A 12,070-nucleotide genomic window follows, 5' to 3' on the forward strand; every position below is an offset into this window, starting at 1 on the left:
TACAGATTTATATTGGACGGACTTTTTGATAATTGTTTTGTTGGTTACACTGAGATTTATTTATATCTAATTTATATATTTTTTGTCACTGAATTGTTTTATTCACTTCATATGTTTTCACGTGCTGCACTTTTTATATATTTTGTTTATTGAGATTTTTGTCACTATCTCTTGTGCAAGCTGCTTCTGTCTCTATAGCGCTCGCCGTTTGCTTTTGAAAGAACTTTATTATGGAAAAAAGATATAGGGGTTGATTTACTAAAGGCAAATAGGCTGTTCACTGCAAGTGCACTGAAAGTGCAGTTGCTCTAGATCTGAGGGGAACATGCAAGGAAAATAAAAAGACAGCATTTTTGCTTGCACTCGATTTGGTGAAAGAAATCAGCAGAGCTTTGCCTCAGTTCAGAGTTGCCCCTTGGACTTGCAGTGCACAGTGGGGTTGATTTACTAAAGGGAATTAGACTGTGTACTTTGCAAAGTGCAATTGCACTTTGCAAGTTCAGTTGCTCCAGAGCTCAGTAAATGAGCAGAAGCTTCAGTGACTTCCATCATCCAATCATGTACAAGCAAAAATGCTTTTTATTCTATTTTCCTTGCATGTGATTGGGTATTCTTTGCAAAGGGAAGTTTTACCTCATTTACTAAACTCTGGAGCAACTGCACTTTGCCAAGTGCACAATCTGTTTGCCTTTAGTAAATCAACCCCATAGAGTTTAACCATGGATGCAACTACAAATTTATAAACATTGCCATCTACTGGTTGAAGAATATATCTTTACTGATTACTGATGTACAGTAGTTGTACAAAAAAATACATGAACAATGTAATTCAGTAGTTTTAATGTGCATTGTCGCAACACATAAGTGTGAAAGGGCCCTAAATGTTCCCAATAACATAGCAGATGTTCACTTTTTGAGTTCCGTTCCACTTTACTATGTTACACAGCTGTTGGTAAGTCTTGTCAAACTGCTATGTGAGTCAATGAAAATCTGCACACAAATTGTGATTACAGAGTTTTTTTATTTTTAATATCACATATATAAAAGTATTGTTACATAATAATGAACATTTATCTCTTAAATATAAAAGTGCTTCTTGATATAATAATTAAGGCCCATTTTGTTATATTAATATTCTAGAAAGTGTGCTACATTGGGTGATGTATTGAGAAAACACTGAAGCACTAGGCAACACTTTATTCCTTTTTTCCTCCGCATTACGAACTATCCTATTTAATATTGCACTGAATTTGTTAGCACTCACTTGTTCATGTACAGTGCCAACACAGGGTATTTACAACAATGTAATCAGCATAAAATAATGATATGATGGTAAAGTCAGGTTTCTCTGTGAATTACCTGTAAACATTTGAAAATTTATATAAATATAGTGTTGTCTTTCACTTAGGGCTCCTGCACATTAAATTGAAATATATTTAGTCTGACAAATATGCATGAATATGGCACGATTGAGTATAGTATTTTGTAAAGGATCTTCAATTCAAGATGACTTATCAATAATGGAAAAGGATGCACTAAGATATAGTAAGACATAGAAGGTTGTATATAAATACAATTTATGTATCAGTTCAATCTGCTATTTGTAAAGCAGGCCATAGATGATGCAATTTTCTTTCCTGCAACTACGGGTAGCAGGAAAGAAAATCACTCGATTCCCCAATCAACACAGTCAGTGTTGACAGAGGAATCCCTCCTGTTAATCTATTTTGTTCTAACGGCAGGGTGGGGGGTGTGCAGGGAGCCATCCCTGACGGGAGAGCACAGTGGCTATTGCTAGTGGCTATAGCCGCAGGCAATAATCGCATGCTAGAAATCTGACATGCTGGTTGTATGTAAGTTGATCAATGGATCAACTTGGGTACAATCAGCCTGCCTATACATGGTTTGAATCTTGGCTGGTCCCTGCTGAACCGTACGATATTTAAACCATCTATGGACAGTTTAAGAATTGTGACTGAAAGCAAAAGGTAATATCAGGACATAGTTAGCTTGAAGGAGACCTTGCTGCCAGGCCATTAATTTCAATAAAAATCTTACTATGAAATTATATTATATATATGCTGTTTTTTTACCTGTAAAAGCTACCCTTGTGTAGACAACAAAAAGCTCAGAGACTGTTGGTGGGCACTGCCATTTTGGTTTTGATGTCAGCAGCCCCAGCAGACTCAGAGCTGTCACTGACCTATAATTTTCCCCTTCACTCCTACCCCAGCTGCTACACAAAAGTTTATGTAGGGGGTGAAGGGAGGGGCGGAGATGCTGGGCCAGTAGGGAGTACAGTTAGATACCCCCAGAAGTGGAGAGGTCTATGACGTGTAAGAATGGAGGGGGGGGGTGTACTAAGGAATTAACTTTTGCTGCACGTTGCAAGTGAATAAAAAATTATTTATGAAAAGGAAAAACACTGCAAATAATTTGTTTCTGTGCTTTAACCTGCAATATTTTAAGGCCTCATGCACACTGACATTTTATTTTAACTACCCTAGAAGCTAGCAGCGTTTTGGCCAAAAAAGAGGATTGGTGCTTGTAAAAGTGTGTACTGTGTTTGCACATGTTTACCCATGTCAAGTGCTTGGGCATTAATTAATTTAATTGGCCAGAATATATAATTTATTCTGGTCATTGATACAAATTAAAGCACAAGCGCTATGTGAGCCTAGCGTTTAGGCATGTTTAAGTGTTGTTTCAGCCAAAACGTTGCTGCTGCAGGACACCCTGGCAGTGGTTTTTTTTTTTCTGCCCCTACACTCTCCTGCCACAAAATGCTGCTAAAAGCCATTGGATAACATACAGGAGAGTTTAGAGGCAGTAAAAAAAAACAAAAAACAAAACAACTGACGCCCCTAGCATTAGCTTAAAAAATGTCCAGTGTGTATGAGGCCTAAGCTGGTGAAAGGGTCTCTTCAAAGTATACGTAAAACCAAAATCTATTCTTCAGCATGTTGAGCATTGCTGCATAAAGTTTTCCGAGTTTAGGGGCCTATTCTTACAATGTTCTACAGATGAGAAAGAAAGTGATACCTGAAAGTAAAAAGAGAATGCTTGTTACATTATTATTGTCCTGAATTTCAGAAAATCTTTTAAATAAACCATTTGGGGTGCATAGAACAGATGATGTAATGTTGCATGGATTTATTACAAAGTAATACCTGGGTGACACATTGGGGTTGATTTACTAAAACTGGGGAGTGCAAAACCTGGTGTAGCTCTGCATAGAAACCAATTAGCTTCCAGGTTTTCTTTTCAAAGCTTAATTGAACAAGCTGAAGTTAGACGCTAATTGGCTACCATGCACAACTGCACCAGATTTTGCACGCTCTGGTGTTAGTAAATCAACCCCATTGATAACAAGGAGTTCATGGAGTTGCCCAATGCTGAAGAAAGATAACAGGTTTTTAAACAAGTGCCGCCGTTGATAGAACAGTGCTCAGTTCCTGGAGTTCTAGTGGTCCAGTGGAAATAAAACCCTGTGGCCAGAAGCTGCTACAATACATGATGTGAACTCTGTTGAATCCAGGAAAGTCCTTGCCGAGTGTATTGAACCAAGTGCTCCATTGAACTGTGCAGTGTGATTGGTCCTATTAATGCATCCAGCTCCTTAAAGAATTCTGTTAGAGAAAAATGACAAAAAATGACATTTAGAATACAAAAATAAAATAAAATAACCTAATGTATAACGTACAGCTTTATTTACAATTAGGGGCTTTACACAGGAGCTAAGTGCCCTTTGATTTTTTCAGTTGATAATTGTAACATGCCTTTTAGACAGTGGTTTCAAAGGCACAATCATTCGGGTAATGCTCAGATTGATCTTCTCTAAATAATTATATAAGTAATATTTTGGAAACATTTTCTTATACATCTACACAACCAAAATTAGAAGCACTGATACCTCTCTTCAGAAACTCTACTGTAAGTGGTAACTCATTAGGAAGAGAGGCACTTTGGAAAACCAAAAATAGTAAATCTTCTTCACAAAATAATAAAAGTACATTAAAGTGTGTGTAAAGGCATTTTTTTTTTGAATGGTTGACCAGCAGTGGTCAACATATTTGGCAAACCCCAATGACTAATAAACTGGAGAATTTTGAGTCCCCCAAAATCTCAGACTTGAACAAAATATGTTCCACACATGACCCACTGACCTTGCCCTCAAAGCACCCTAGAAAGTGGATCATGCCTGTGAGGAATGTGGGTGTTCGACCACCGCCCTCTTCACCGACCTGTGACAAAAGACTGGTCTACCTCACGCTGCACTGTCACTTACACAACAATGCCACTTTTAGCCCCCACACTGCACAAAGATTTTCCAGCTTGTGGGACCACCATCTAGGTGCCAACAGACTGAAAGCTATTGTCACTGATTTTAGTTAACTAAGCATTTAACTCTTTAAACAGCCACCAGATAGAATTGGCCTATCACCGTTCACAATGTTAGCAAGAACAAAAATAAAATAAAAATAAATATCTGTACACACTGTCACCACAGACAAGTATATTCAGAGATTTATCATATGCAGTAGAGCTCTTCAAGAGACAGGTATTCTTTTAGTTTGCATTAAAAGCCTTTTCATAATAGGGTTTAATAATGAAAAGGTCAAAATGGTGCAAATAAAATATTTACAGACAAATCCTGGTTTCAGCAGAGCCCAGTGAATAAGCAGAAATGGTACAGTGGCTCTCACAAGTCCAGTTAGGTGTTCCTTGGTTTAGAGTTAAAACGAGAGCTGGCATAATGTGGTTGCATTCCACTTTTCTTCACATCAAGGGGGGTGTTGACAGAGTCCATCTGACCAATCATCTGGTCTAAGAAGTGGTTGCTTAGGTGTTACCACTTTTATGATCAAGTCTCATATACAGTTTTCTATAAGTTTTAATATCTCTGAATACCTGCAGGGTACAGTCGGCTACCCTGCATATTATGGTTCAACATGAAATTAGCTTTAAAATGGATATAAATATGACAGGTCTCGCATATCTATTTCTTATAGGAAGGGTGTGGAGGCCTAATTCACTCTGGTACCTCCTAGCTTGGTAGCATAAAACCACTGCCAAGGTATAGGCTGTTACTCTGCCTGTCAGTGCCCCATCTGGGGGGCACATGGGGCTTCCTGTGGCACTGACAACCTGAGGACTCTTATGGACACTTAAAGAATTCTATGGACTCTTTGCTGCCTCCTGTGAATTATATGCCTTTATTGACACTTGCCATCTGCCTAAGGTACAGTCACTTTATGGGGCACTAGAACACCTCTGCACAGTGTTTCATGTAAGAAGCTGTTTTACAAGAACTGTTCCTGTATGTTTGCCTTACTTCAGTAAAGTTCCAGTTAACTGTCCAATGCTTGGTCTGAAGTTTCTTACCTAAGTGGTGCAATTCATGGCGTATCTAAAATAACAGGGCTTGTTTCAAGGGGACATAAGTTACATTAGGCACTATACAATAATCCAGCATGGGTCTGCTGTTTAGTGTAAGCTGTATTGCTGAACTACGTGCAACTATATAAATGTGTCATTTGCTCAAGGCAGCCAACCAGCCAGGGGATGGTGACTTGGCAAGTTTGATGGTGACTCTGGTAGTGAAGGGGTGTTATGCTTGGCCCTTTCACTAGCAACCCGCTCCCCTAGTTCTGGGACTGGCTCTGCAGCACTGAGTACCTATGAGGAAATTAGTTAGCAATGGGTTACTAAGGGGTGAAAGTGTTAGTTCCATGCTGCTCTTGGGTCAGAGTGCCATTTTAAATGCACATTCCACTCAGCGTGGCTCTCATCCATAGAGCAAAGCATCCTGTAGGTAGGGTATAAACTTAAGGTTCCCATCCTGGGTGGTTCATCTTCCCAAAACTGGGTGTTGTCAGCTAGGGAGGGTAGTGGGTTAATGGTGTAGTGGCTGCTCATTCTTCATCTAAATAGCTGCTTCTATGCAGCGTGAGGCATCAGGGAGAAGGGGGGTTAATGACCCTGCGTACACACATCGGGGCTTTGGTGTAGTTAGTGAGAGTAGTAGTTTACAGTTTCTCTTAGCCCTTATAAATTGTCCCACTGGAACTATATGCTTTAAAGGAACATAATGGTGGCAGTAATTTTATTGAAAATTGAGTAATTAATAAAGAGAGAATATATAGTTTCTAATAGGGTTGACATGCATATTGTAATGCATGTCACTTCCATTACACCACCTATTATATTACTTATATTATTTTATTAACCTACCTGATTGAGTCTTTTTCCTTATAAAGGTCATGAGTGACTGTGATTCTTGTGCACAGTTGTTGATCGTACATACAAATCCGAATGTAAATGTCCTTTAGCACAACATCATAGTTTAAAACATCCCTGCATGGGGAAAATTACCAGGTACTGTTTCCTTTCATGTTCTATATTTATCAGTTATGTTCTAAGTAATGACTCTTCCTATATATCTGTGGTAATTCTATTCCTTCGCTGCTATCCATCTTCAGAGAATTGGGTTCTGGGGCTCTCTGCTGGCAAGGTTTCCTCTCACTTCCTGTTGTGTCTTTGGGAAGTAAAGGGAAATCTCCCCAATGGGACACAGTTGACAAATTAAATCTGACAAGGTTTTTATTAACCCTTCCTTACTTAACCACAAACTAAAAAAAAGATATGCATAAACTTTAAATGAGCTACGTCATGTATGCAGTTATGATTATTCTTTTACAGAAGATTTTATTAAGCATGTTAAAAGAAACATACAAACCATGTCAAATCGTATGATACAAAGCGACAACAAACAATACAGGATAGGAAAACATCACACAACAAACACAGGGATACATATACAAGACCCACGCTGGGGTGCAGATAACACTTTGGAAGGCAAAGGGCTACAAGGCCCGCAACCACTTTTAGAAATATAAAAGCTACATACAAAAAGGCAGCAAAAAGAAAACACACAGAGAGCCACGCCCTCATGAGGCAATGTTGTCCTTGAGAATCATAAACTTGTGAAATGACAATAATAAATGATAGACAATCGGTTTAATATCAGCAAACCATATGAAAGAGGAAAGAAAGAAGAAAAAAGAATCAAGTAGATCCAGAGAGGGCCAAGGGGAAAAAAACCCCCCCCAATCCATAGAAAACAGGAAAACAAAAGTAAGAAAAAGAGCAGAGAAAAGAAAGAGAGAGGCCAGCAAAGAAAAGAAGTTCGCCTGAAGGGGGGGGGGGGGGGGGAGACACGATCCCCACATAAGGGAAATGGAGAGGCAAAACCCAACACATCATAGATTAGTAAGTTTTGTGGTAAAACGAGAAATCGGCTGGTAGTCCACCCACGGTTGCCAAACAGAGAGAAACTTATCATGTTTATCCTCCAACACCGCTGTCAATTTTTCGTTGATAAAAAAACCTTGGATTCTGGACCTGACCTCCTCAAATTGTAGAATAGGGGATTTCCAAGAACAAGCAATAGTCTGCTTAGTAGCCATAAAAAAAAATTGACCAATGAACAGGGTCTACGAGGTGTGCCACAAAGTGGCCTAAAAAGTAAGTCCTCAATAGGATCTTTTTTAAGGTTAATGGACATAACTGAATAAATAAGATTATAAACTCTAGTCCACAAGCGGCAGGCCACTGGACAGGTCCACCAAATGTGGAGCATCGTACCCTCTAGAGAGCAGCCTTGAAAACACTGACAGTTATAATCCAGTATAAATTTAGCTAATTGAAATGGGGTAAAATACCATATTGAAATCACTTTATAGGAGTTCTCTAATGCCGGTATGTTACGAGAGCATCAGGAAACTCCTTGCCACAAAGACCCCCAATCCTCAGCATAAATTTCCGTCTGAAGCTCCACATTCCATTTCACACAGTAAGCAGGTAAAGGTTCAGTCATATGATTCCGGATTGATAGATAAATTTGAGATAGGGCACCTTTAGTAGAAGCGGAAGCCTTACAAAGCAATTCAAAACCTGAAAAGGTACAGGGGGAATCCCGTCTACGAATCAAAGGTACAACAAAATGACGTAATTGCAAATAAAATTATTCCATGGGAGGAATAGAATGACTCTCTCGAAGCTACGCATACCTCGACCTGTGATTAACGAGTGAACCGTTTTAAAACCATGAGTTATCCACCAACGAAAGGCCATTTTATCAGAGTCCCCTGGGGGAAAAAGCAAACAGTCGAATAATTGTAAGAGAGTTAAATGCGGGGAAAATGGACCCACCGAGTACTTACACGAGTCCCAAATTTTTAAAGAGTGAGTCAAGACAGGATTCAACAATTTAGGCTGTGAGGATGGAGAAAGCCAAGGCAAAGCTGAAGGCAGAAGGGGATGTGTGTCCAAAGTGTCTATCAGTGCCCGCAAGGGTAAGTCCTTTAAAGAAAAAAGCTGAATAAGGGGAGTAACTTTGGCCGCAATATAGTAATGATGAATGTTTGGAAGACCAAGACCACTCCGAATACGTGGGTGGTAAAGCAACTGTTTAGACAAACGAAGACATCCCGAAGCCCATACAAACTGTAAAATTTGGCGTTGTAAGATACAGAGTATATGGGGCGGAATCCGAACAGGAAGCACCCGAAAAGGATAAAGTAACTTGGGAAGAGAAGTCATTTTGATCGCTTGGGCCCTACCAAACCAGGATAAGGACATGGACTGCCAAGAAGAGAGCAATTGGGTTAGTTGAGAAAGTAGAGGAAGAATATTCGCCTGGTACAACAAATCATAAGAAGGTGTAAGTTTAACTCCCAAATAAGGAAATGAGGAGGTCCATTGAAACAGAAATTGAGATTGAAGGTGTGTCACAAGCGGTTGGGCGAGGGAAACGTTCATAGCCACTGACTTAGTAGGATTTACATGTAATCCCGAGAGATGAGCAAAATCAGTCAGAAGCGACAAGAGGTTGGCGAGAGAGATAAGTGGAGACGAGAGATACATCAGAATATCGTCCACAAAAAGAGCTATCTTATGATGCAATCCTGCCAACTCAAGACCCGAAATGTCCGGGTGAATGCAAACAGCGAGGGGTTCAAGGGCCATGATAAAAAGAAGAGGAGACAGGGGACAACTATGACGCGTACCACTCTAAATTGAAAACCGAGAAGATTCAACCCTATGATTACAGACTGTAGCAGACGGGATAATATAAAATCTGTAAATCCGCTGGAGAAAATAATTTCCCACACCCCACCTCTGCAAGGCCTTCTGTAAATAAGTCCAGGAAAGAGTATCAAAGGCTTTAGTCATATCCAAGGACAGAAACATAAGATCACGGGACCGCATGCGAGCAAAATGACTAATTAAAATAGAGCGTCGAATACTATCGGCCGCCTGGCGCCGAGGCATGAAACCCACTTGATCCTTATCAATTAAGGTAGGGATTAACACATTCAATCTATTGGCTACAGTTTTAGTCAGAATTTTCATGTCCACATTCAACGGAGAAATAGGGCGATAATTCAACTATAATTTTTGATCCTTCTCTGGTTTAGGAATAATCACGATCTGGGCCTTTAGCTGACCATCCCACTTGAGCTGATTGAATACCTGGGCCAAAACAGGAACTACAACATCGATCATTTTTTTTATAGAAGAGATCCATAAAAAACCATCTGGGCCAGCACGCTTATGCACCTTCAAAGATTGAATCGTCTGCTGAATCTCATCCTGTGTAATATCAGCGCCCAACATGTCCCTTTGATCATATGTTATATGAGGTAAAGGAGTCTCCCGAAGGAACGTGTCAATTACATCAGCTGGGGGATCCCCCGAACCAGCATAAAGTTTCGAAAGATGATGAGAGAGCTCATCCACTTTATGCCTGGGATTAGAGGTTCTCAGACACTTCCTAGTTTTCAGAGTATAATGATGTCATCGAGGGGCAAACGATCGTAATTTATTAGCTAACATAATCCCTATTTTGTTGCCATTCGCATAAAACTTCTGACGAGACCATCACAGATGGCGCTCAGCCTCGTCAGTCAGACAAAGATTGAGATCTGTGCTAAGACGATCTACCTTCCGTCGGAGCTCAGCCATTGGAGACCTCTTAAACAGCAACGTAACCCTTTCAAGCTCACGTTCCAAATTCTGCCGATGTTGGTCCCGTTCCTTACACCTCCTGGAAGCCAACTGTATGATATGGCCCCTAATTATACGCTTCCCAAAGAATAACAGACGAAGAGACCGTACCCAGATTATTCCGAAAGTAATCCAAGGAGTGGACCTGAACATCCTCAACTACAGAGGAAAATGAGAGAAGGGAATCATTAAGATACCAGGAGGGAGCTCGTGGACACTGAGAGGGAACTGAACACTGCGTGATAATAGGATCATGGTCAGACCAAGGAACCATAGGAATGCGGGAGAAAAGAAGGGGCCACAAAAACGTGATCAATACGAGAATGGCTAGAATGAGGGTTGGAGAAAAAGGTATAATCCCTAGACGTGAGATGTAATTCCCACCAGGCATCGACCAGATTATGGGAACGGAGAGTATGCTCAAACTCCACAGAGAGCAGAGAGGGGGCCGCTGAGCCCGCAGGAGATTTCTAGTTTAGAATAGAGGACTAAATTGGAATCGCCTAACAGCATAAGTTGGCCTTTCTGATGATTGTAACCTCCACATCCTGCAGGATCCCTACAACTATCAAATAATGGCCTTGGGGGTCCGCAACTATTTTGTGCTCTTGAAAAAGGCAAGGAGTTGCGAATCGCCAAAAGAGAAGTTATGATTATTCAGCAAGTATGTGATATTTCATTGTGGTTGTTGCCTTTAAAATATCATGTATTTGTACGTCTTCAAAAAATGTTTTATTATTTATGTGCTGTAGTCAAATCATACCTGTTTAATAAACCATGTGTACCAAAATATTGAAATGTTCTAGGAAAAATGGGTTTTCAAAAAAAAAAAAAAAAAATTTAGGTATATTGAAAGACATGACAATGTAATCCTGTAAACGAAGAAACAGTGATGACAAGGAAAGATGACCAACCTGCATTGTCTTTGGCTAGATTATCAGCAATTTCCCAATAATCGTAGCTGTGCAGTATACTGTTAGTAATACTGACATGATTGGCTGCCATCTGGTGGATTCGCTGAGGGATGCTTATAATAGAAGTACTTGTTGTAGAGTTGCTTATGACGGAGTTCACCAAAGGACTGGGAGATATGGGTGATGAAGTAATTGTGGTCCTGAATAAAACATAATGATCAATTAGCTATCATTCTCCTAGTATTTATGTAGTTCACTATTTAATTAAGAATGTGCATGTACTAATTAGAAAAATGTGAATGATACTTATAAATGAAGCTGTTAGATTTCATTAAAGTAATCTATTCAATGAATAGTGTGGACTCAGTGTCATGTCCCTGATCACTGAAGTTGTTTACATAAAAAGCTGAATTGCTAGGTTCTTGCACACCTAGAGCTGTGAAACATATAGGGGTTGATTTACTAAAACTGGAGAGTGAAAAATCTGGTGCAGCTGTGCATAGTAGCCAGTCAGCTTGAAACTTCAGCTTGTTCAGCTTTGACAGTGAAACCTGGAAGGTAATTGGTTTCTATGCAGAGCTGCACCAGATTTTGCACTTTTCAATTTTAGTAAATCAACCCCATAGTATTAAAAGGTATGATAATGGACAGGCCTGTACTGGCCATATTGCACACCTGGCATTTGCCCGGTGGGCCAGGGCCGCCAGGCTGAAGAAGAGTATTCTGTTGATGACCTGGCCGCACAGCAGGAGGTAAGCGGCGACCACAGTCTGATCGGAGCTAACACAGACCGCGGCCACCGCTCACCTCCCACTGTATTGCTATGCCCAAAAGCAGGGCTGACAGCAGGAGCGGCAGTGACGGCTCCAGCAACAGGCAGGAAGAACCACTGAGGGCCCCGATCGGCCTCTGCACATAGCTTCATTGAAGGGACAACGGCGGCCTCTCTCCTTCACCTGCCGGCACACTGTTACAGCTTGGCAGTGGATTGGGCTGTCTCTTTGCTGGAAGGGCTGTCTCTTTGCTGGAAAGTCTGTCTCTTTGTTGAATGATCTGTCTCTTTGCTGGATGGGCTGTCGTTTTGC

At 40.5% G+C, this 12,070-nt stretch overlaps 1 protein-coding gene across 5 annotated transcripts in view; it reads right to left on the reverse strand.

The window, feature by feature from the left end:
* Positions 1-1,001: 1,001 nt before the first annotated feature.
* AFF3 (ALF transcription elongation factor 3) overlaps positions 1,002-12,070 on the reverse strand; it is a 450,181-nt gene continuing 439,112 nt past the window's right edge. For all 5 annotated transcript variants that reach the window (XM_089688114.1, XM_089688112.1, XM_089688111.1 and 2 more), the window contains exons 18-19: positions 10,986-11,185; positions 1,002-3,629 (exon numbers count right to left, since the gene is read on the reverse strand). In XM_089688114.1, coding sequence (XP_089544240.1) covers positions 3,505-3,629; positions 10,986-11,185 — 325 coding nt within the window. In that variant the 3' untranslated portion in view covers positions 1,002-3,504. The remainder of the gene's footprint in view (positions 3,630-10,985; positions 11,186-12,070) is intronic.

The sequence above is a fragment of the Staurois parvus genome, unplaced genomic scaffold, assembly GCF_062004578.1.
Source record: "Staurois parvus isolate SC_StPar_1 unplaced genomic scaffold, SC_StPar_1.0 ptg000446l, whole genome shotgun sequence".
Lineage (NCBI taxonomy): Eukaryota > Metazoa > Chordata > Amphibia > Anura > Ranidae > Staurois > Staurois parvus.